The sequence below is a fragment of the Thermobia domestica genome, chromosome 8 (assembly GCF_964235325.1).
Source record: "Thermobia domestica chromosome 8, izTheDome1.hap1.1, whole genome shotgun sequence".
NCBI lineage: Eukaryota > Metazoa > Arthropoda > Insecta > Zygentoma > Lepismatidae > Thermobia > Thermobia domestica.
Genome location: NC_137461.1, coordinates 254512283 through 254539206, shown reverse-complemented (window position 1 = coordinate 254539206; position 26924 = coordinate 254512283). Strand labels below are relative to the sequence as shown.

At 36.7% G+C, this 26924-nt stretch overlaps 1 protein-coding gene across 1 annotated transcript; it reads left to right on the top strand.

Moving 5' to 3' along the window:
* The first annotated feature begins 1107 nt into the window (after positions 1–1107).
* Positions 1108–23425, top strand: LOC145692005 (uncharacterized). The gene is made up of 5 exons (XM_081767304.1): positions 1108–1193; positions 14104–14175; positions 16698–16893; positions 20596–20703; positions 23116–23425. Exons 2-5 carry the CDS (start codon positions 14126–14128, stop codon positions 23224–23226), a joined length of 465 nt encoding a protein of 154 aa, XP_081623430.1. The 5' UTR covers positions 1108–1193; positions 14104–14125; the 3' UTR covers positions 23227–23425.
* The last annotated feature ends 3499 nt before the right edge of the window (positions 23426–26924 follow it).

Here is a 26924-nt window from a genome sequence, read left to right as displayed (position 1 = left end):
TTAAAAACCCGAGTTTTATATTTCACTGCAGTTGTTTTCTATTTTAAAATTAGAATGAAAAATAAGCATAATGATTTACCACGGGGCAAAATCAGTGATCGAGCTTTTTGCTCTGTAAGGAGGAGATCAGTAATCACATAAAAATACCACGGTATTTTATATTTACAAATAATAATAGTAATAATTATATATATATATATATATATATATATATATATATATATATATATATATATATATATATATATATATATATATATATATATATATATATATATATATATATATATATATATATATATATATATGGGTGTGCCGCGAGAATTCAAGTTACACCTGTAGTGTGCCGCAACTTGAAAAAGGTTGGGAAACGCTGTTCTAGGGCAACTGATCTAATATTTTGAAACATCAGCTTATATTGAATTTTGATGTGCGTAAATTTTGCTGTCATGAAATACTTCTTAATAAATCTTTCATTATAATTTATTCAGAAAAATGAAATTGAAAGATACGTGAACGGAAAGCACGACATCCATCATTCTACTCTCTTGATTTTTATTGCACTCAATGTCTGTGTAAATAATTTCAAATGCATTCACTTCACGTTCCGTTACATTTTTTCTAAAGTTCATCTTCCACTCGCGTGTTTCCCTAACTTTTGCTCCGAGCATTAGAATTTACATACGAAAAACCAGATTCATATTTATATATATATAAAAAAATGCATGCATCCAAAACATTTATTTACTGTAGATTAGACAGATGATATTTCGAAAGTGTGCATTAGAACACTTTATCTTCCAGTGACAGTAATAATATCAAATAAGTAATTTTGTTAATTTTCTGAAAAAAATTTTTTTTTTTTTTAACATTTTAAACTACTAATACGAAGTAAAAATACAATGTACTTGAGATGGCCAAGGGATAAGTTAAGCCCATAAACATTCCTGTTTCGAGTTTTCGCAACTTGACTATTCAAAGACCTCTTCTCTTATTTTTGTTTTTCCTTTTTTCTTAGTTGCTCCTTTAAGAAAAAAAAATGAAAGACTGGTTTCCTCTGGATTCTTCGTCTCTGATTGGCTAAGTAATTACCATGTTTTGGTTAACAGAGGATATAAATGTGTTGGTTAAACTTAAGCATCGAATCATCTCGTGCCTTCAAGCAAGTCAACACTTTTGACGTCTTGAAACAGGTAAAAATGATTTTGTTTCATTCTTAGCTTCTTTATGTACGTATTCCCATGTCATAGCAGATAAATAATTTTTGCAGGTATTTTTAATTAAATACAATTGGCTACTTCTAACAGATTTTAGAGCAAACTTTTAGTTGCAAGGTAATAAGATGTAGGCAAGTAATGTGAGGAATTTTTTTTTTCTAGTATTAATGGAATAAGATAAATGTATTACTTTAAATGCTTAATGTGTTGAATACTTGAATGATTTACTTTAGTGGCGGTTCTTGAGGGAAATACCACCGGTAAAAATTTAACTTTTATTGGTACAAACTAGGGGAAGAAGGGTTACCTAATGTACGTTGTATATAGCTTTCTGAAATCATATGAAGATTTGTGGTAATTTTATTATTATTATTATTATTATTATTATTATTATTATTATTATTATTATTATTATTATTATTATTATTATTATTATTAATATTAATATTATTATTATTATTTTACCGATGAGACTTCCTTCAAGATCCGATACTGTTTAATACGATCAACACAAAATAACGGCTGACGAATCGCTGAATACTCAGCATGCTTTCTTCTAACGCACATAGTTTCCGATTCGAAACCTTTCAATTTAGTGTCCCATGGTTATTTCTTTTAGGCTAAGAGAGATAGATAATTAAGGCAAGTGAATGATAATGGAAGAATCGGTGGAATGCAAATGTGAAAGGAAACCGGAGTACCTCAAGAAAACTCATGGACACGATGTTGTCCATCACAAAGTTACTTGGCCGGCGATCGATCCAGGGACTCCACACACCAGAGGTAAGCGCTCTACCACTGAACCATCGTGGTCCTGGTTTCCGATTCGATTCTCTGGAAGGTCCCAACCATTGATAGTTTCGTGGATCAGAATTTCTACTAAGAATTTGAAAATTGTTAGTAATCTAAGCCAGGGGCGGATCCAGGAACGACTTCTGGGGGGAGGAGGCGGTGGGTTGCCATACTGCTACTTTTAAGGGCTCCAAACTTTGGGATGGGTTTTATTTATACATATAAAATAAGAAAGTTTCCTCTTCTGGGGGAAGGGGCGGTCACCCCGGTCGCCCCCACCTGGATCCGACCCTGATCTAAGCGTTCCGTTTAGAATAGGTGAACTTAAAAGGAGTTGTGCTGTGTCCGTAGATTGAGGGACATTTGGCAGCAAAATTTAGCAAATAGGGGGAAAGGAGGGGATTTTAAACTCTAAATGATGAAATTAAGGGAAATAGTTGGGTTGAGTATAGATAAAAAAATAAAAAATAAATAAAAATAACCCTGCTTTCCTTCTACTCTGTATTGAGTATAATCGATAAATTTAAATTGTCTTCAACTTTCTTCCAAGTCTTCCTTTTCTAAGATCTTGGCAAATGAGTCCCGTGTTATTATTCTGGACAGGGATAACCGTATCAAGGGAGGAGACATATCACAGGTCAAAAGCGGATCTCTTGCTCAAGCTTATTTCTCTCTTCGAATCAAGAAATATTCAAGTAGAGCACTGGCGGCGTAAGGGCGGGGCGGCGTAAGGCCACCGCCCCGGGCCCCACTTTGTGGGGGCCCCCGGACGGTAGGTAAAAAATAATTACTAACGGAACTTGTTAGCGTGAGGTACAAGGGCCGTCAAGGTTTATAATTCACAGCTTCCCTAAAAGTAAAAGTAAATATTGATTAATTGTCAATCAATATTACACCAAATAACAGATGAAACAACAAAAACATCTGTCTAATAAAACTAATCAGTGCCGGATTTCCGTATAAGCTGGCCTCACTCTCTTGAGGACCTGCAAAGAAATTTAAAGGAAAAGCTGAATGTAGGTGAAAAAATAATACAAACGTTTCACTCTCTTGGGGGCCCCAAAAATAATTAAAGAAAAAATCTGACTGTAGGAGAAAAATGAGTAAAATCAGTTTCACTCCGTTGGGGCCCTAAAGAAATTCAAAGGAAAAAAGTGTATGGATTAAAATATGAATAAAATAAAAAAAATCACTCTATTCAATTACTTCAGAGTAATTTAAAGGAAAAATCTGTGTGTAGATTAAAATATAGTAAAAGAAAAGTCGAAGTATAGGGGAGAGGGGGGGGGCATTGATACACGGGGTACATTTGTACGAGGTAGATATTTTTCCACTGTGAAGAGGTAAATGGACAGCTGTTTGGTGTTGGCAACATTGGTGAAAAACGAACATTGTGAGACACAGTTGTTGGATGGACGCAGCGTTCTTTTCTCTGTGCAGGAAAAAACTTGATTTCTTACAGCAAAAGTAGGTTTTCACTTATGTCTTTGTAAGCTTATATTTGTAATAAGCACTGAATTTTTGAAAACTTATGTATGTCGCATGAAAGTGTAATTCTTTACAAATAATTTCATTTATGTTAAATTGCCCTGCGTGGAGTAATTTTTCAGTTATAGGAATTAATGATCCTGAAGTTCAGTTGGGACACATTAGTACACATGCATGTGGGGTGGATTGGTACGGACCAACGTGCCCCCACTGCTCTGTACCAATCTACCCCTTCCATTTGTAACTATAAGGGTAGACTACTCTTTGTGCATTTCTCACGTATCACAGTTTTCATTGTGATTAACATCAAGTAGAAAAGTTACTAATAATAGGCCTATAGGCTATCTCATGTGTGATCCCTTGACTTCCATAATCAAGGCATAAAAATAAATTAACCAAAATAATATGGAAAACTTTCCTTTGATTATATTTGCGACTTTCCGGAACAGTAGGTATAGCCGATAGCTACACAAACTTTCGAATGGAAAATTGTTTAACCATTTAGGAGCCATGATAGTAAAATTGTGAAGATTCTTTGCCATACTCTCCGGACATTGCACCATCCGATTATCACCTGTTCTACCGCGATGGAATCCATGGTCTTCCAGAGCGTTGGCAGAAGGTCGTCGATGCTGATGGGGCTATTTTTGATCTTCCACGTACGTCTTAGGTGACATATCGATGTTCGAAGGTTGTGGGTAAAAAAACGACAGCTTCGCCTGCTTTGGAGACAGTTAGTACCGCTCGAACCAAAAGTATAATATATTTTCCAGTTAGTAGTTGAGGTATGAATGATTTCAAAATTTTGTAAACTGTAGATAGTCCTTGGATTATTTACTTCTATTTTTCCTTATAGAGACAGACCCTCATTTATAGTACATTTTTGCCTTTGTAAATAGCTTGCGGAACTTGTAGATTTTGATGAGAACGCAAGCAAGCATTGGACTATTATTATTATTTATTATTATTTATTATTATTATTATTATTATTATTATTATTATTATTATTATTATTATTATTATTATTATTATTATTATTATTATTGTAACAGGTTGAACTAGATCTGTTGAATTACTAGATTCTTACAAATCTTCACATTCTTTTAATGAAACGTTGCATTTTTGCTGCTGTAGGTCCTTAACCTTTAAGAGATCCGGTGTTTTTGGGCTATTTTTTAGACTTTCAGTCAATCAGCTACTGCATCGCCACTATTTATCCCCGCATGCTCATACCATATACCAGGAGCGGGAAAAATGATGCCAAAGGGAAAATTTCGGAGGGAAAATTTCTCGCACTTTGGGCCCCCCTGGAGCGACCCTGTGTGAACGTAGCCATCTAAAAAAAATCTGATAAATAGTACTTTGTATACTGAATGTGTGTGCCAAATTTCAAGTTTCTATCTTGAATACCAAGGGCGGGAGAAATTTTATCAGGAATTCCCACCATGCCCCAAATTACCGTAAAGCACCATGATCTAAGGTAAAAAATTTCCTGAGACATCCCTAATTACCCTAGGGTCACGTTTCGCCCATCATTCTCTTCAGAATAGAACTGCCTTTCAGGCGGTATGGCACACGTGTCTCCATCATGTATCTAAGGTGGGAAAATGAGGAAAAAGGGAATTTTTTGGGTCTAAATATCCTTTTTTCAACTTTTAGACCTTCTGGACCCCCTGTTTTAACGCAGAGATCTGAAAAAAATCTGGTAAATACTACTCGGTGGGCTGAATGTTTATGCACAATTCCAATTTTCCAGGTGCAAAAGTAAGCCCACCAAAAAAATATACCGACAATGTCCCATATTCCCGTATACAAAGGGAAATTTTTAAACATTCCCTGAGACATCCCTAATTACCCCAGGGTCATGTTTCGCCCATCATTCTCTTCAGAATAGAACTGCCTTTCAGGCGGTACCATTCACTTGTCCCCATTATGTATCTAAGGCGGGAAAATCCCGTGAATGGGATTTTTTGGTAAAAATTTCCCTTTTTCAACGTTTAGCCCCTCTGTACCCCCCTGTTTTAACGCAGAAATCTGAAAAAGAAATCTGGTAAATACTACTCGGTAGACTGAATGTTTGTGCACAATTTCAATCTTCTAGGTGCAAAAATAAGCCAGCACAAAAATAGTACCGAAAATGTCCAAAATTCCCCTATACAGAAGTATATTTTGATAAAAATTCCCTGACACTTCCCTAATTACCCTAGGGCCATGTGTCGCACATCATTCTCTTCAGAATAGAACTGCCTTTCAGGCGGTACCATTCACTTGTCTCCATCATGTATTTAAGGCGGGAAAATGAGGAAAAACGGGATCTTTGGGTAAAAATATCCCTTTTTCAACTTTTTGACCCTCTGGATCCTCCCCCCCTGTTTTAACGCAGAAATCTGAAGAAAAAATCTGGTAAATACTACTCGGTGGCCTGCATGTTTGTGCAAAATTTCAATCTTCTACGTGCAAAAATAAGCCCGCCAAAAATACTTTACATAAACCCCCCCAAAAAGTATTACACGAAAATATAAATTTTAGACTTATGACGTCATCACCTCCTATGTCTCGACACAGGAAGGTGTGAAACCATCCGTAGTGTCTTCTGCAATGCCTCTGGACTTGAAAAAAAAAAAAAAAAGAACGAAAAAGCTCAAATAGGAGAGTTATAACGCAATGTACCATGAAACACCCCGTATGCTACAAATTGTACAATAGGATCCGTTAAATCTATTGTTGAAATACTCATGGAAAAATAAAACAAAAAATTACATTATCTCTATTATTAAAAAGTCTGTGTGATATTTCGCTTTGCTCGTACCAATCTTCCTGGGGGGGGGGAAGATTAATACAGATTGCTACATGGGGAAGATTGGTACATGGGGAAGATTGGTACAGATTGCAGACCTTTCGTAAAACGTAATTCACCACAGTTTAAGTAAGAAAAAAATCATGTTTCTCAAGCTGATGGTATGTTCTAAAATCTCGGGCAAGTAAAAATCGTACCAATGTCCCCCTCCCCTCTCCCCTATTGTGTTGTCTACATTCTGCTAGCTTGCTTCCTGAAATATTATTATTTATTTATCAGTTCAAGGGAGGGGCACAAAGAAGTGATGAACGTACATAAAGCTTTATAAAGATAACCAAGAAAGTTATGTCGCTTTTTGTGGACGTCTGTGTTCAAATAGCCCTTATACTGAGAGTTGAATGTGAATGAAGATAAGGCGAAGATCAGTTTTTTGTGTGGGGTATATCCAACATACTACCTGGTTGTGGCAGTTTAGTTACACCGTCAACTTGCGTAATAACAGTGTGAACATGGGACCTCCACAGAGCGTCGTAAGGGCGTATATGCTGTACGAGTTCAAACAGGAGTCAAACGCCGCTGCAATGAGACGGAAGACATGCCAAGCCTTTGGTGAGGGTGTCATGACTACGTGGACAGAACAAGTTTAAGGACGGTGACGAAACACTCGAAGACGCACCACGTGCCGGAAGATCAACACATGTACAAAATGAAGATCTTCAGGCAGCAATTGAGGCGAACAGTGGCCAGGCATGTGAGGAACTGGGACAACAATTCAGTGTGAGTAGAGAAACCATTCGGCAGCACCTCCATCAACTTGGGAAGCACTACAAGTTGAGTCGATAGATGCCACATGATTTGATTCTGGGCCAGAAGGCAACGCGAGCAGACACCTGTGTTTCTTTGCTGTCTCGTGTGAGGAAAGAGACATTTCAGGATAGGATGTTGACGTGTGATTAGAAGTGGGTCCTGTACGAAGCTCCACGGCGCCGTCGTCATTGGTTAGCATTCCATGAACCGGTTCAAAAACAGCCGAAACCAGCACAGTAGCGTCTTCTCTGGATGTGCAAGTCTTGTGTTAACGCCCAACGAAAAATGAAGAAAGGAGAATTTTAATTTAATTAAACGGATCGTCAGAACTTGGGATTTTTTATTTTCAACGAGACAGAATCATCTGTTGAAGTGCAAAAGAAGAGGGAAATGCTGTGCGGTCTCCGTCATGTTTTGAGGAGGCAACTCTGCGAGTAAGTCGTTGGCAACGCTATGGCTGAAGTTTCACTGTTTTAGAAGACTCCTATTATCCATCCGCTTCGTGTCCCTCACTTCGTGCTTGTGTGATCCAAGGCGTTGGTTAGGAAATCAACGTCTTGAGTTTTCTGCTTCTTTCAAGCGTTGCCAACTCTGTAGATTTATTTGTGGATGTACAGATATTTTATAGCAATACGGAAAACATTTTTGGGGGGCAGAGGGGCTATGATCTACGCACTTTTTTATTGCTAAACATATCATTTAATTCAAAAGTTAATGGTGCAATCGAGTTCTTCCTAAAATACGTGTAAGGAGTACGGTGAAAAGAAACATCATTTTTTTCTCGATCCAAGTTGTGTTGGAAGTGTCAGTTGATGCAAAAAAAGAAGAAAAGAAAGAAAGAAAGAAAAAAGTCTGGACGTTAAGCTACAAAACGGTTTTCCATTCTGCCTTTTTATTTCCCTAATTTTCATTTACTTTGTCGTTAGGGGGTCACCCTCAAGACTTACGGTTTCGGGCCTCTATTACTGTTTCTAAAGCAGTAATCCAGAGGTTGCTACGCAAAGAAAGACGACTTGGGCTGAAATTCACGCAATTGTAAATAAACAATTGCTTGTTTTTGATTTGAGGGTATATTTACTTATACTATAATTATTATAATTAAATGTATTCCTTACGTAATAACATCCTCCTTGATTGCTCTTTATAATTCCCAGACTAAATTGTTAGAAATAAATTGCTATTTTTAGGCTGCCGTAAATAGGACATTATGCGGTGACGATCATGGTTCCTTACTTTCGAAAATTGCGAGCACTTCCAGGTACAGACTATATTCAGGAAATCGATGGGTGGGCAAAGTATAGTCACTATTAAATACTCGTATGCTGAATACGAATGCCACTAAAATAGTTATGCGTAAATTGAGGTAAATTTATCACAATATTTTTGATCAGTAAAACAATATGGGTGGGCATATCTTTGCTCCTGGGAAGAGGGAGTTTCCCCTCTAGTATCGCCTATGGTTGGGAGGGTTAATATATTTTTCCTTTCTTGCCAATGCCCTAACATCCACGTCAGGAGACGCAACTGAACCAGCACTGCACCAGAAGAAGGTCCTCCTGTGTGTTTGATAGACTGTTCGCTTTATCGTGCATCGGGAAATGCTATCAGCTGGTCAAAGCATCAATACAAGTGTGTACTGTCAGCAGTTGAGCAGTGTTTAAGAAAAACTCAAAACTCTGGAGCCAGCACTTCTGAATCGCAAAGGTTTTCTCCTTGTTACAGACAACGCTAAGCTCTACGTGGCTAGAATAACCCAGGACACCATTCTACGCCTTGGATGGAAAACAGTATTTCATCCGCCACACTCCCCGCACATTGGATCGTCCTATTATAACTTGTTCCATTCCTTAGACAATCATCTTAGAGGACGCAGTTCAAATTCCTAGTAGAGGTGCAAAATGCACTTGATACCTTCTTCGCTGCACGGCCCACCAAGTTCTACCGCGATAGAATCAATTGCCTTTTAGAACGTTGACAGAAGGTCATCGATGCTGATGGGGATTATTTTTTATTTTCCAGGCACGTCTTAGGTGACATATCGATGTTCAGTGTGGTTGGTGAAAAAGTCACAGAACTTTCTTGGTTACCTTTATATTAGGGTACTAGTATTCTGTTCCTAACTAAAAGCTCTTTGGTGCAGACGCTATAGTTGCTGATTCGCTTGTTTTTCTTCTGTCTTTTTTCTTTTGTCCTTTACAAGTCGAATTTTCAGCAAGCGAAACTCTTTTGCTTAGCTCTTTTTTTTTTTTTTTCTCCTGACATACAAATTTACACTTCAGCCCACAAATTTAGAGTGAATAAGATGTTCAATAAAAAAAACAAGTGTTCAAATGTTCAAAAGAAAAAAATGTGAATTATGTTATATTGCTTCCTTCTATATTTAGATAGAAATAAAATCGAACTATTTTCTTACTTTGCCAACTTCGTGCAGCAGCTAAATGATGAGAGCGAGGAAAGGTTAAAAGCATGTTTGTTGCTCTGATTTGGCTTTGTTCTAACCGAATGATCTGGATGTCATAGAATTGTTTATATATTATCCTTTCATTAAGGTGTGCTTAGAATCCTAAAGAACAACTTGACTTTTCCCTACAAGTCATAGTGAAATATGTATTTTCAAAGGGGCTTGAAGCTTACAAAAGTTTGGCAACCGCTCTTCAGATTTTGATAACACTACCCGTATCTGTCGCATCATTTGAAAGGTCTTTCAGCAAAATGAAGCTGATAAGATCATACTTGCGCTCCACTACGAGTCAAGAAAGACACCAATCTGGACATTCTTTCTATCGATAATGGAATAGCATCTACTTTGAATTTTGATAATATAGTTGATACTTTCGCAGCTACTAAAGCAAGGAAGGTAGCATTCTGAATGCTGGCGGAACACAGACTAATAAGGTAGTAAAACTATTGCCGAAAGTAGTTTCATGTTTCAACTTAAGACAATAAAAATACAAAAGTACCAAAAGAATAATAAAAAGCCGCCAAGATCTGTCAATTGACTGGTGATGGGTAGTAATGAAAAGTAGGATGGTACACAACCCATAGTAGAATTCTGTGCTCACATTTTTAATCTATGGTGTAGCCCTATCACATTCAGGATTTTTTGTTACAGTATATTCTAATACTAAGTGTGTTAGTGAGTGGTAATGGAAACAGTCATAGGTGGCAGAATATAAATATGACTGAATTATTAAATACAAAGGAATGGAATCATAAAACAAGTGTGAAATCTGGAAACAGGAGAGAAAGATTCTAATACTTAACTATTTATTGACATTTCGGCAAAAGCAGTGGCACTAAATAAATCGTATATTATCACTGGGCAGAAACCTAGTAAAAGATAAATGAAGACACGCAGGAAAGAAATCTATTCTAGCCATTATTTACTAGTTCGGTAAAAAAAAAAAAGTGTTTAAGTATCATGTATTATCACTGGAGAGAAAACGAATGTTAAAGTGAATGGGGCTAATTGTATGAGAACTTATCATATGAGAAATTGCACAGGACAAACACCAAAGGCGAGAACCAAACAAGAAAATGCTATAGAAAACTGAGAACATACATTTAGAAATCGCATCGGTTATATTATTATTTGCATATTTTTCAATATCAGCTCATTGTTACATTTTGTACGTAAATTTGTATCTAAATGTCTTATTAGGAGCATTACTTAAACTATTCTATCTAATTACAGTACGCTTTTAACCTAGAATAGTATAACTTAGGTGTCGGATAAATTCTGGATTCTTTGTTGTTGTTATGTTTTGTTTGTTCTTAAGATTATGCCATTTCTGTCACGGGTTGTAGTTTACGTTACACCTGTATCCCTAATCCTTTTTCTGTCATGCCCCTTGTTTAAAAATGAATATATATATATATATATATATGAGATATATGAATGTCTCTCCCATTTATTTAACATATTCCAAATTAAAATGGTTCAAACACACACACACCAACGGAAAAGGGGGAGGAGGAGTAAACAGAAAGAATAAGTATGCAATTGGATGTCAAAAATAGCAATGCATAAATCATGATTGTTCGAGAAGGGGCCCCGATCTACTTCACTGGCCCCGGGCCCCAGTTTGCCTTACGCCGCCACTGAAGTAGAGTATAGTGTCATAAGCAAAGGTGCCGACTTTGATCTTCCCTTACTTACGCTCACGATCTCACTCCGATATCACGTTCACTCAACTTCACGTTCACTTCATTTCGACACCGCGCTCACATCATTGTTTGACATCACATTTACTCGACCTCACACTCACGACATCACGCGTACTCAATCCTACGCTCATATAATCCCTTCGATATCGTATCGAACTCACTTGACATTACACTCACAACATCCTTTCTACAGTGCACTCAGTCGACCTCACGCTCACAACATAATTTCGACAATACCATTTGGACATCACCGTTAATTCATTTGGACATCACGCTTGCTTAATCTCAAGTTTTATTTCATGAGAATGAGGTCGAAGTTTCAAACTCATGAGAGCCAACCTCATGAGTTCGTGTATCATTGGTCATCCCAACAAAAAATTCTGGGTTCGCGCCTGGATCACTATCATGCATCTGTCAGTGCCTAGGAAGCATAGGAAACATTTCAACCTTATAATCCAGTTCCCGAAAAGAACGTTGGCTTCTCATAATTACTAATGAACCCAGATTTATTAGCCTCTCAATCTTTTGTTATTGTTATTATTATTATTATTTTAAAATAGTTCTATACTTATCTGAATCAGAGGGCGGTTATTATTTTTCCAGACGGTTGTTGTGGCTGTTATTTACGTTGAGAAATGAGTCTTCTTAGTAAAGCATTCTCAGAAAATTCTCTCTAACACTGAATATTTTATGTTGAGTAAGCGTAGGCGAAACGGAAATAGGCATAACGGGAATATGCGTTCCACCTCGAAGATGAAAAAAAAAACTGTAGTTAGGCGAAACGGGAATGGTTGAATGGGAAGATACGTGTATCCTTAATTTCACCTGTTGAATATCGAGATTATATCTTAATCATATACACCTTTCCTTGTTTCGTTACTAGTAATAATATTTCCAGCGTGAAGTGAACTTCTGGAACACTACAAATATGTTAATTAGTATTGTATGTGACAGAGTGACATTTTCCCATCTTTTTATGTAATACAAGCAATGGCGGAACTTGAGGGGTCACATTGGTAAAAGAAATTAAATTATATACTGTATTTTATGGACTATAAGGCGCATCTTAATTTTTAAGCATTTAAAAAAAAATGCCGTAAATATTTTTACAATTTTAATTATTAGATTGCAAATTTGGTGGGAAATGATGTTTCGTCGTAAATGGTTTGGTGCTGCTATCAGTTTTCGAGCGTGATGTCATGGATTGTCGACTAACAGATCGATTGGTTAGTTCCGTCGTCGCATGTTAGAGGGGCTACGGTTCTCCTTGTTTCCAGATTTTCGCAGTTTACGGTCTGTATATTTTAGTCTGTGTTTCTGGGTTTGTGATGGCGGGTTGGAAGGGAGACAGTGTTAGCAATCTTACGAATCACCGCAACTCATGTTCATCGCATCGGTGCACTGGTGCTGCCAGTTGAATCCAATGTTGCCAGATAGAGATAGGTTTCCTAAGGCATCGAATACATGGCAATTTATAAGACTAACGGGACTTTTAAATCAAACACTGGGCATTTTAATGTTAATTTCAAGTGTAAGATGCACCTGAATTTTGGAGGCAATTTTTCGAAGAAAAAAGTTAGTCTTATAGTCCGTAAAATACGGTGGCTACAAGCTAAAGGCAAAAAGTTTCATATAACTTTAGAAAAACTTTATACAACAATTATTACATTAGGCAAGGTCTCTTCCCTTAGTTTAATTTTACCGCCACAGAGTACAAGCGAATTTCAAATGAAGGATTTGGAAAGGGGTAGATTCTCAACATATAAAACTGTGTGGTCCTGCATTTCACAATATTGTTTCTTCACTTGCTGTAAGTATCCACCGTTGCCAGGACTTAATTCGTTCCCCATACCTATTCCATTTCCGAATATTTATTTTTTTAACCGTTATGCACGAGTAAGTCCACATAACCATTAGGAAATGTCGGTTGCGTACGTGACAGGTGTCCTTAGAAACAGCGATAAATATCCATATACAATTGGACTTCGATAACTCGAATCTCGTGAACTCGAATTCCTGGTAACTCGAATTTTTTTCACATTCCTTTTAACTCTTTATAACGCGCAAAGTTAAAATAACCTCTATAAGTCGAATGCTTAAAAATTACAACTTCGATAAGTCGAATTTTAAGGGTTTCATAATCATATATTTAAAAACTTCGGTAACTCGAACTTTCGTATCTGCGAACCTCTACAAATCGAAGTTTACCTCTATAAGTCGAATTTCTTGTAATGTGTGTGACCTCAATAATTGGATGCTATTACTCTTTATGCTTTTACGTAATTGTCATTGTTGCAAGTTCTATCGTTGTGGCTAATGGGTACAGTAATTGTGTTTTACTTATGTCTAGTATTTTATTTTTACTTGTCATCTTATTTAATTAAAGGACTTTCTCAACTTCGAGTTATAAAGATTGAATGAATAAAACTTTGAGTTATAGGTTATATAGTCACTTTTCATTAGAAACGCGGAACCTTGATATCTCGAATTTTGGTTGTAGCCATCTTAATAAATCAAATCTTGATTACTCGAAAAACTCGATAACTCAAATTTTTATCTATTCCTTTAAGCTTCGAGGTATCGATGTTCCATTGTACGGTATTTTGACTCTCCGAAAATCAGAAAAAAAAAAATGGTTTTGTATGCGGTGTGCGACAACCTTGTGACAGATAGACCCCCTCACACACACACACACACAGAGAAAGAGACATTATTTTATTATTATTAAAGATAGATTATATGTATCTTTTGAGTAAAAATTTGCTTTGGGTAAGGTATTAAGTTAAAATGGATAAATTTTATTCCCTTTTGACACCTTCCGTGGTTTGCTTTCAGGAACAAATATACGGAGTCAACCATGAAGTGCGTCTACGCATTTGTACTTATCAGTATTGTAGCCTATTCAAGGTAAGATACGTTAAGATTACGATATGAGTGTTAACTAATTAATATTGAAATCAGAAAATTTCAATTTGTGTGTAACAATATTGCTAGGAACAAGAAGACATACTAACAGTTATATCCACATAATCAAAACATCTCTACATATACATGAAAAACAGCCCTTCGTGGAGGAAAATAGGTAAGTTGTGATCTTTATGCCTGCTGAAAATTTCGATAACACTCCTCCAATTATGGAATTCTAGACAAACTACTGAGGTTATATTATCTAGGCATTAATCAGCAATGAAAATATTGCCTTTGGCTTTGGTAAAAGCAAATTCATACAATTGTTTGGTCCTGTCATCTATTATATGAGTTAAGAACTTAACAGTTATCTCTTGCCATCGGTTGCACAAATTAAGAATTTGAAAATAATTATTATGCACTAATCTTTGAAGCAGTGAGAAGGAAGAAAATTCGTATATTACCTAGGTATATATCAGGGGAGGCTGCTATCATAGGTTGTATGGTTGTGCAAGCCCTTATTATTATTATTATTATTATTATTATTATTATTATTATTATTATTATTATTATTATTATTATTATTATTATTATTATTATTATTAAGGCAGATCTGAAGGTAAAAACTGATGGGGACAGCTAGAACCCAGACTATGATAGGTATATCATGAGCCAACTATAACCTTTATATAAATAATAGCTTAAATTACTTTTATCACTCAAAAAAATTGGGGAGGCAGCCTCCCGCCCTGAGCTAGATCCACCACTGTTTTTTAACCTCAAAGAATGATTTACAAGTATTACAGTAGGATTTGAGTAAAAATAAAACTTCGCTTTTAAGTGCATCATACTATTGATGCATCTTCCAAAAATACATATTAAAAAACTGAAAGAAAAAGACCCATTTACATTAACAAGAGAAAGGATTTTATATCTGCATAGGTCCTTATCATTCGTATTGTCGACAAGTGGTTGCAGTCATTTGAACACCCCTGACAATCTCCTTCCTTAAAAGCTGCTAATTTTTCAGCTTAGCAGCACTTGACGCTTTTTTTTTTTTTTTTTTTTTGGACTGGTGGCAAAGTGACGGAGGAGTGGGAAGAAAGAAGAGAGTGAATAGTTTCTCTTCACGCAAAACACTCTTTGCAAACAAACAAACAAACAAACAAACAAACAAACAAAAAAAAAAACTGGTGGTGGTGCATAGGCCACAACTGCTATAGAGTTGTTTTCACGATGTTCTGAATCTATTTTAAATCTTCCTATAAGAAGTTAAGTAACATGTATTGTTTTATTTTACTGCAAGTACGCCTTGAGCATACGTGATTATTAAAATATATTTTATACTTTACTATATGGAGTGTTTACCAAGTTGGAAACTGAGATTTGGCTTAGAAATAACCTTTAAATTTACGTTGAGAAGTAATTGTTCAATATATTTGAAACTGAGTAACAACTGGTATACCTAGGTAGTAATAAATATAGCAATGTTATAATAATAATATTGCGAACTTAAATTAATAACTAGAGAAGAAGATGTTCTCTTGCTCGTGTTTTCTAAAAATTGAAGTAATATGCAGGAGCAGGGAAAGTATGGACCGTCGCTATATGAACCTTCTTCCAATCACGTAACACTATAGTCTAAACTAGAAGCTAGCTCGCCTGTGGTTGGCTGCTTATGACCATTTCCTTGCGAACACTTGATTGTTGCGATGTCTAGTAAACAAAACCGTACTGCGTACCTGTAATTAAGAATTGTAATACACCACTAATTTATTGCACTACAGCACTTTTTCCAAAACAGTTCGGGTAACAAGTCGATGAGGCGAAGTTGACAGCAACGGATAGCTCTCCTAAATTTCATGACAAATTTCAGGCTAACTTTTCTAATATTGGGATGGTACATCGCATTAAACGAGTATTTATTTATTTATTTACTTTTAAAGAGCAAAATTCATGAACATTTTAAGAATATACGTATATGGAAGCTGAATATTTCTATGTATATTTATTTATCCCCTATACAATCCACAGCGTTGAACCGTTTCAAACGAATTTTAGAACTTAGTACTTACCTCGACAGCCGAGTTTGTTAATGGACACAATCCATTGAAACAGGTGTATAATTGTAGAATGCAAGAAGTTAGGTGGCAGCAAACATCCTCCAGTGGTTGACAGCTACCGGCCGAAATTGAAACTAGCCAAGCACAACTCGCCACAATGTAGAAGCTAACAGGAACCGTCTTTATTGTGCAGTATGCATCTCTATTCAGTTGAAAGTTAAAGTCTAAATTAGTTTCTGCCTATGATGGATATTTGTATACCATAACATACACATACCCAAGAATACAAATAAATGTTTCAATGGTTTCCGTACAATAACAAGTACCTATATTCTCTGTGGAGCGAATTTTTCAACGCGCTGTATAATGAATTATGTTATTTCATATTTGAGATGTGCAGTATACATTTGACAATAATCCCGTTGAAGCCGAGATTTGTAATGCTATTTCTCTTTCCAGAGCTGACCATCACGAAAAGAGCGTCGAAGAGGAAGAAGCCACTACACAAAGTCAACCGCCGCCACAATGCACTTGTGCTGGATTCTTTGACAAAGACATAAATGAAGGTAAATTCACGTACAATTTGCCACCTACTGATCTTGAAAACTGCGGCGACGAAGAAAGGGTCAAGTGTGCCAAAAAATGCGAAGCTCTGGTAAGTTATTTTCTTTTTCTAAACAGAAATCCATATACTACTTAATGTATAATCCTTTCTTTGTTTGGGGACGCGGTGGCTCAGTGGTAGAGCGTTCACCTCTGGTGCTTGGGGTCCCTGGTTCGATCCCAGCCCCCGCCAAATGAACTTTGTGGTGGACAAATACCGTGTGCGTGGGTTTTCTCGGTGTTCTCCCGTTTCCTCCCACTTTCTTCATTCCACCATTACATTCATTACTCATAATCACCGTCTCCTTTAGCCTAACCGGCATAACCGCGGGACGTAAAACTCAAAGATTTCATTTTTTCCTTTTTTTGTTTGTCTCTGATCAACTACTGTGTCTGATCAAAATAGCATACTGGAACATTGTACAGGGTAATACAAAAATATGTGTTCACAAAATAACAGACAATGTAATTATTTTTTCTACATTTTTATTCACAACGAAATTATAATAAACTTTTGTTTCTTGATAATTTTAATGTTCCTTTCGTAATGGTAGTCCGAAGACGCTCAAATACTAAAATTGAAACGGCTCAGAAAATAAGAAATCAAAGCCTATGGGTATGATATGGGAGATGGGACAGGATATGTGAGCATTTCGAAGGCCATTTTAGAAGCCACCATATGGATTCTCAAGTGGGAACCATAGAGAGTGATATCATTGGTTTGGTAGCACGTGCTCTCCGAGTTGTCTATTTTTCATTGTCCATATCTTGGGATCGACTGGATGGATCACCTCCATTCATGGGCGCCCGAAGGGAGCAGTGGTGCTTGTTTGACGAAATTGTATACTTAATATAGGAAACCACGTAAATTAAATACCAGAAGTAAAATAGCAACCATGGAGATGGGCCCCCTAGAAAAGTTTCTTCGGGCGCCCCTGCCGCCATTAATAAACTCGATTCATAACTTAAGCTCCTTCGTGGTTAAGCGGTTAGCGTACGCGCCTTTGGGGTAGGGACCTGTGTTCGATTCCCGGTGGAAGCTTAAGTAGCTCGGATTCCTGATTAATCAGTAGGTCCCTTCTCATATAGCCTCACTGCTGAAAGGGACGTTAAACTCAAAATCAACTCCACTCAACTCGATTCCTAACTTTTGACCCTCGTACATCCTGGTCACAATTGATGGCGATTCTTGAGATGTTGTGTCTCCCGGACGGACACACGGACAGACAGATAAATATACAGTAGAAAGGAGTTGTTGAAAAACCAAACTCAAAAAAGAAATAAAAGAAAGTGTTAGAAGAGCAACCCCTACACGCGAAAGTGTGTACTAGTGCAATAGTGGTTCTTATCTATACCTAAGCTAAAATTGCTACAAGATTTCAGACTGATTAGATTCTTTGTTATGTGCTGTACAACGATAGATAAATAAATTTATTAGTTTTGTTTTGGACATGTTATACAGTTTACATCAACGGGAAAAGACAGAAAAGAAAAGATTAAATTTTATGTTATATTGTCACAGAAAAACTTGAGACTCAAAAAGAAACAATGTCATTAGCAGTGGCAGAGCTAGAAGATAAAAACTGGAGGTGCCAGTCAGAACATAGCTTAAATTAATTTTGTCACTCAAAAAACTGGGGGGTCTAGCCCCCGGCCCCAGGCTAGATCCGCCTCTGATCATTAGTTTATTAAAGAGAATCTTAAGTGATGTTATCGGTGCTAGAATAAGGTATATGTTGTCATGGTCAAGTGAATGTCTATACACGTTGGTTTCTTAAACTAGAATTAGTAAACAGCTGTAGAATTTAAACACTTAAACTCTTAATGCAGATGAGTGAAGTCTATCACTAAACAAACAAACAAACAAAAAAAGTTCAACTGTTCTGAAACATAAGGGCGTAACTTTTTTTTCGTTTCCTGATAAAATTGAAAAATGGATTTAGCAGATTTTGCTTCTATACCCTTGAATTATTACACTTGCACTATAAGCTTCTAAGTAGTTTTTTTTTTTTTTTTTTTTTGTACCTTCTCAAACTTTACGAATTTTCGTCCTACTCCTCCCTGAAAGTTATATAAATTCGCATTCAATGGCGAATTGAAGGGTATGAAGCAATAGTTCAATGACTTTTAAAAAATCGAAAAGAAAGACTAGAAAGTACACAGGAACACTTAAGGTATACATAGGTTTCTACGGATTACAAGTGAAATTTACACATATTGCGTACAGTGGCTCTTCCAGTCCGCTTTCAATGATTCATCACGGGAAAAATATTGCATTGAAGCTGGATAACAGTAAAAGTTTGTGTGAAGCGATATCGGCAGAAGTAAAAATAAAATTAGAAACACCTTTAGACTCTTAATATTTTATTCCTTCCTGTGAACAACTCAGTCGATTTTCTTTGGTTGACGGAGTAACGTTTTCTTTATAAATTCATTATTCTTAATACATTATACTTTTACACTGACCAGCCAGAATATTATTACCACCTACCTAATATTTGGTATATCCACCTTTCACTCGCAAGACAGCAGCAATACGGTTTGGCATTGGAAGCAATGGGATCTTGGCAGTTGGTTGGAGGCATGACTTACCGCACCTGGACAAGTTACTTAATTCCTCTAAATTTGTGGAAGGGTTCGATGAGCTCGGAGTAATGTAATGTTCAACGATATCTCGAAGGTGCTCAGTTGGATTAAGATAGAGACCATTGCAGCTATTGAAATTCACTACAGTGCTCCTCAAACCACTGCAGCACAACTTTTGCATTGTGACAAGGAGGTCTTGTCATGCTGAAACATGCCATTCGTAACTGGAAATATAGCCTTCATGAATATATGTATTGATCAACAATGGCCGGCCGATAACTAAGAGCCGTCATGGTGTCCATCACACACACTGTCAGACCTATGGATAAAGTGAAGTTTCCCCACATCATAAGGGAGCCACCACCAGTCTGTCATCATTCTACTGTGCTCATCTCGAGCAGCTGTTCCCCTGGAAGATGACGCATTCTGACCCGACCATAGCTGTGATGAAGGCAGTATCATTATTCATCGGATCATGCAACGTTGTGGTTTTGTTCTGTTGTCCAACGACGGGGGGCACGTACCCATTCTACGCGTTATCCTTGATGTCATGTGGTTAATATGGGTACACACGTGGAACGTTGGCTGTGGAAGCCCATATCTAATAGCGTATGGCGAATTGTGTGCTCAGACACACTCATGCTTTATCCACTCTCAAAGTCAGTTAAAGTCGCTGTAAATTGTGCCATAGTTTGCGCCCTATCTTGTTGTACTAACTTCGACAGTCTAGGACGCCCACATCTTTAATGAGATGTGGTCACCCAGTGTTTTGTGGTTTGGTGCTGATTTTACAATCATTTCCCTATCTTTGGGAGATACTAATCACGGCTGTCACAAATACTCGTCAAGTCGCACTGTTTTCGAGATGCTCGTTCCCAGTCATCTTACCATTACAACTTGGCCTTTATCAAACTGATATATCCGCTTCCTTCTCCATTCACGCATACATGCATCACACTGACTGATCGAGTGAGATCCCTGTCACCGTCTGATGAGCAGTCATGCTGTTCCCCGTGCCTCTGAAGTCAGACAAACGACTTCGTTCAAAAACTAGAGAATAAACATAATGTTTTGGCTTACCAGTGTATTTCTGTTAAAGTTAATAATTAACTGTTCAATTTTGTCGTAGATTTCTGCCAATTTGAATCATTTTAATTATTCTTTGCAGTTTGTGAAATTGACAAACAATGGAGATTTAACCAAGATTACATCTAAAGGAATCCCCGTCTCCCAGTTGGCTTGCAGAAATTACAACGGAGATATCGATGATGCAACGGTAGGTATAACACCGATATTTAAAGAAAAGAAGTGTAAAGGGTGAATGGGAAGTGTTAAATTGAGGTGGTTCAATATGTAGGAGAAGGAATAGACACAACAGTTACCCAATCTCAATCATATGGACACTGTTTTTAGTATGTGTTACTCTTAGGAGTATCTCTAAGTATGCCACTGTTAAGTATATTATTTCGACGTAGTTCCAGAACCTATTGAACTGATTGTATATGTCTCATCTGTGGACAATATTAGAGTTAACAAAAGGTTTAAGATTTAATCATATTTTGAAGCTATGTACCACTAACCATACGATATACTGTCATCTTGATAATGTCATTATGAAAATCTTGATTAGTGTTTCCTTCAATATCAATTTTGTCTCAATATGTGGCTTGGTTCTCGTACACTACAATTTTTAGATTTACTAAAAAAGACTGTTTTTTTTAGATTTTCTCGTAAACTACGCATGATGATTTATACTTACCCGTATCAGTTTGTTCAGCTGAATGAAATCAGTCGATTAGTATATCTCATCTTCCTAATATTTTACCCTTACGATTCTTTTCTAAGCTCCACCTCCCCAACTTTTTTTAAACTTAGTGAATTACATAAAAACAATGAAGAATATAAAAAATATAGGAAGTAAGTCAGAAAGTATCAACAAAATGCTATTAAATAAAATAGTTACTGTTTCCAAACCTTTTCTTAAAGACCAGAAATTTGGGTGCCTCATCTCTGCTCTGGTACACGAAGTTTTTCTTCATACACACGTTGACATTGAAAATTCATTGGGTTTACTTTTATTTAATTCTTACATGACATACCGTTCCCCTGCCATGTCGCGACAGTGCCGCCTTGATTAGACAAACCACCCCAGTCGTGGCTCGTCGGTTGCGATCCTTTGGATTTTTTTTCGGAGCACACGAAAAGGCATGAAGTTGACCAGCGTTTTCCTCCTTGCAATCCATCTTGGGAAATGGTGTAGAATTTCCCTTGACCGACACAAAAATTTTCCTTTTCTCATCAAATTTCCCCAAGTTTGTTGAAGTGTCCAATTCCTATGACTGAAGAGATGTGACAAAATTAATTTAGCTACATTAAATAAAGTCTCAACCACATTGTATTTTATTCATTTGTTTTTTCTTCTCTTTTGTTACTTTTTACTTCATTTTTTTCAACAAAATACATACAAATACACCCACTCATTAATGGGTGCAAATTAGGCTACTTTGAACAGACATACATACATACATACATACACACACACACACACACATATATATATATATATATATATATATATATATATATATATATATATATATATATATATATATATATATATATATATATATATATATAGACGAACTATTGCTATTCAATGGGTTTATTTCCGAAGAATAAAGTATATGTATTGCTCCATCAGGTAGCACAAGAATTTTCTCTGGATTTTTCACGTTTTGTCGAAAAATGTCTTTTTCCCTGTTTGCTAAATTTGCCTGTGACATTTCCCTAGATTAGGGAAATTTCCCTTAAACTACAAACACTGTTGCCACCTTGAAGACAAGCCAGCCTGGTCGTGGCTAATCGGCTGCGATCCTTCGGCTATCTTCCGAGCATACGAAGCGAAACGAAGTTGATGGGCATGTTCTTCCTTAAAACCCATGTAAAAGAATGGTGTAGAAAGCAGGTTGAGCAACAGCGGCATAACTAGGCACGGTATGTGTGAATGGTCGCAACCATGGCACGGACGGAGCATAGTGTTGTCAACTGCTCGGTTTACGGCTCAGTCACTACCGAATCGAACCGAGAAGTGAGTCGAGCCAACAGCTCACCCAACCGAGTCGGCTCGAGCAATCGGCTCAGCTGAGCCGAACCGAGTCGATGGCTCATTCCAACCAAACCGGCTCGAGCCAATGGTTCATCTGAGCTGAGACGAACCAAGCTGTTGGCTCAACCCAACCGAATCGTCTCGAGCCGATAGCTCACCTGAAACGAGTTGAACCAATGGCTCATTTCAATCGAGCCGGCTCGAGCTGTTGGCTTAGTGGAACCGAGACGAGCCAGAACTCGAGCTGAGCCAGTGACTCAGGGCTCAAACAGAGCCGGTTGACATCACTAACGGAGCATGAGAGAACAGCATGGGCACGGCATCCTATTTGTGAATTAACCTTAATAGAGTTTTGTACATATTATTTGGCTCACTTTTTACATTTTTATATTCTTTGTCATTTACTAAAACTTAAAAAAAAAAAAAAAGTGTGATTGATCTTAGGAAAGGACCTTAAACGTTTGTTAATCATCAAACGTTAATAATATCGTAGTATTATAAATAATTTCGATACAATCGTTATAAACAGCTCAAAGTTACTTTTTGGTTAACTCATAAATTGCATGACTTGTTTTCTTGCAGCCTGGCGGCTACTACAAAGCTTGTGATGGTGACTGGACATGGCTGAGAAACTGTAATGGCACCGTCTGTTGTAGAGGGGATAAAGAAGTACCCTGCCAACCGAAGCAATGAAAGGGATCAGCGTGATATCTCATTACTTTTTATTACATCTACTCACGATGGCATTATTTTACAACGAAAAATCTAAAGTTCTATTTAGATAAATTAACATAAAACTATCTGTGGAAACAAAAGATACGAAAAACAAACAAAAAATGTTTAATTGCGATATTGTTGTATTATTGTCGTTTTTCAATAAAACTAAAACATTGTTTAATATCGTTTTTTTAAATTTTTATTTTATTAATTATTCTAAGGTTATTGTAGTTAATAATTTGTTGTGATAATCGTTTCCCGATTTGCCAAACAAATTCATACTTCATTGACTCTATAGCTATCTTTATTGTAAGTGTACAATAAGAATTAGTGAATTTTGTTTTGCGAAAATTTCAGGGCGATCCCCCCCTCAGAAGAGGGATTTTTTAAAATATATATATATAAATATAAAACCCACTCCAGAGTATGAAGCTCTTTAAAAGTAGCTCTAAGTAGCAGTATTACAACCCCCCCCCAGAAGTCTGTCCTGGATCTGCCCCTGAACTACGCAAATGGCGGGGCCGCGGTGGCTCAGTGGTAGAGCGTTCACCTCTGGTGCATGAGGTCCTTGGTTCAATCCTAGATCGCGCCCAGTGGACAAACGCTACATACGTGAGTTTTCTCGGAATTCTCCCATTTCATCACACTTTTTTCATTCTATTTCCTTCATTTCTAATCATCACCGTCTCCTTTAACCTAGCCGGCATACTGTAGGACGTAAAACTTAAAGATTTCATTTCACTACACAAGAGGCGAAGTAATAGGTATTTTGAAATATAGGCACTGCCTTTGTAATTTCCTTACATTATACACTACGAACCAACATATGAGCGCTATGAACTTATCATACAAACATTAGTACGCAAAACAACAAAAAAAAAAAAAAAAAGTTTTTGTGTATCTTACGAAGTTCTTCCTCTTTTTTTTCTTTCTCCCCATAAGGTCATAATGCATAAGGTTTAACACTGGGGTCTAGGCTTTATCTAATAACATAGAGAGAGGCAGCGGTAATTGCTTTTCCTGGGTGATGACAAGAATTCAAATTTGGGTCTCTTAGAAAAATATGAAGTTAGGCCCTTCTCGAAAATATAAAATTTGGGCTCCCTAGAATTTAAACCTTAATAAACTTCTTTGTTACTAGTTTAGCGCTCATTGACCCTAGTTCAGGGCGTAAAATTTCGAAGTCAGACACACTCGTCAATTTAAAAATGATGGTCGCCAGTATCTCTCACGCACAAATTATGAGTCCTCCCTCCCCCACCCGTCTTTGGTTTGACAAAGAAAGAGATTTCATGTCCGTTGTGAAGATTTCACATTCCGTGATTTTCTCACTCAGTGACAATTATTTTCGTGGGAAACAGAAACTGTGCAACCCTGTGAGTTTATGCAGAAACCATTCCTACTGAACACTGGTCGCCTGCTTTAAATTTTCAAAAAGATACTTGCCAATGCCGACCTGGAGACCGGAAATGTTGCGCCCTGCCCTAGTTAACGTTTTATTTAATATATGAGAATGTTTGGAGTAAGAATAAGAATAATAGTTTAGCGCCAGAAGTGTTTTAAGTTAATTAATCTTAATAATCTTAAGACAGTTAATCCTCAATACCTTACTGTTTGAATTAATCAAAATCCCATCAGCTTCCAGTATATTATTCACTCAAACTCATTCAACGATGTACTCAAACATTTCACCTAGGTCCAAGGGCCCGATACTGGAGGGCCGAGGGGGCCCGGGCCCCCCAAAGCTCATGTGGGCCCCATGTATTTTTATTGTTTTATATATATATATATATAGTATTATGAATGGGCCCCCCAAAGTTACAGAGAAATCGGCGCCCTTGCCTAGGTCTAATTCCACGCAATTATACAACTATTATCTACATAGCAACACTCTTCTTTTTGTTTCTTACAACCATGTTACAAACTTAAAACATGGTTGTAGGAGTATGGAACTGATGCTTTGCATTTCACAAATCACAATGTTTTTCTATGCTCAGGGGCGGACACATTTTTTTTTTTTTTTTTTTGAAATTTCTGACTGAATTCTCTGATGTTCTGCTTATTTTATTATTTATTTATTTTAATTTGTGATTGTTCTATCTTCTATTCCTAATGATTACAATTTTTCATGTTCCCTTTCTGTTCTTATTTATTTTCATTTGTTGTTCTTTTTGTTTTCATCTATTTCAATTTGCGAGTTTTTATTATTTTTCTTATTTATTTCAATTTCATATTGTTTATGTTATTATTTTCTCTCCTTCTTTACTATAACTTTTGTTTGCTTATCTTTTGTTCTGTCTACTTCTTAGTTATTTTAATTTCCGGTTATTTTGATTATTGTTTTTGTGAAAGTGAAACATTTCCTAAGCTCTCCTCCTCTAGTATTAATTGCAATTGTTCGTATTTATTTTAACTTGTATTTGCTATTTTTCTGTTCTTACTTAGTTGATACTTGTTCTATGTCCTCCCTCCCTTTCCCTATAGTAAAATCGTTTTCGGGATGAAGCAAATGATTGACAGGTGGGCCGTGTGAAAGTGCATGACACCTGCAGAATGATTAATGCGATAAACAGGACCATGTAAAATTGCTCGATAATGAGCACCGTGTGAAATTGCACCGTGAGAAACTGCACGTCATCGTTATAAGTACTTTTATGAAGAGTTTATCTCATCTCATTAAGAAGTACTTAATGGTTACGGACAATTTTTCGTCCATAAAAAAATCCCATAGCGCATTCCTCATATTTCGGATTTTTCCATACTCAAGTCACAGTAAGGTACCTTTATGCAGAGCTTCACGTCTCTATCTTATTAAGAAGTACCTAATCAATGTGATGAGTGAGTGAATAAACCGATTTTTGCTTGGCTAAGGACAGTTTTTAGCTCATAAAAGTTTTTCATAGCAGATTCCTTAAAGTGCGGACTATTTTTTTTCGTACTAAAGTCATTATAAGGTACCTTTATGCAGAGTTTTACGTCTCTATCTCATTGTAAAGTACCTAATAATGTGATGAGTGAGTGAATGAACCGATTTCAGCTTGGCTAAGGAAAGCTTTTAGCTCATAAAAATTTCCGTAGCACACTCCTTAAATTTCGGACTTTTTCTATACTCAAGTCGTTATAAGATACCTTTAAGAAGATTTTCACGCCTTTATTTCATTACGAGGTAGCAAATCAATGTGATGTGTGAGCCAGTCTATGAGTGAACTGACTTCTGCTTGGCTAAGGACAGTTTTTTCGCCAATGAAACATTTTCCATAGCGCATTTCTTAAATTTCAAACTTTTTCCATACTCAAGTCATTATAAGGTACTACCTTTATCCAGAGTTTCACGTGTCTATCTCATTGCGAAGTACCAAATCAAATGATGAGTGAGCGAATGAACCAATCTCTGGGTAAGGACAGTTTTTCACCCCTTGACAATTCCCATGACACATTTCTCAAATTTCGGACATTTTTCTTATTCAAGCCACTAGAAAGTACATTTATGCAATTTCACATCTTTATCTTATTGAGAAGTACCTAATGGCTACGGACAATTTTTCACCTATAAAAAAATCTCATATCATACGTATTCCTCACATCTCGGAATTTTTCCATACTCAAGCCATTATAAAATACTTTTATGCAGAGTTTCATGTCTCTACCTCATTGGCAAGTACCTAATCCATGTG

What these genes read in the sequence shown, in the direction of transcription:
- LOC145692005 (XM_081767304.1), top strand. Translation starts at nt 14,126, where the DNA reads ATGAAGTGCGTCTACGCATTTGTACTTATCAGTATTGTAGCCTATTCA. An exon ending in AGTATTGTAGCCTATTCAAG is followed by an intron (nt 14,176 to 16,697) that starts GTAAGATACGTT and finishes TTCTCTTTCCAG; the next exon opens with AGCTGACCATCACGAAAAGA. An exon ending in CCAAAAAATGCGAAGCTCTG is followed by an intron (nt 16,894 to 20,595) that starts GTAAGTTATTTT and finishes TATTCTTTGCAG; the next exon opens with TTTGTGAAATTGACAAACAA.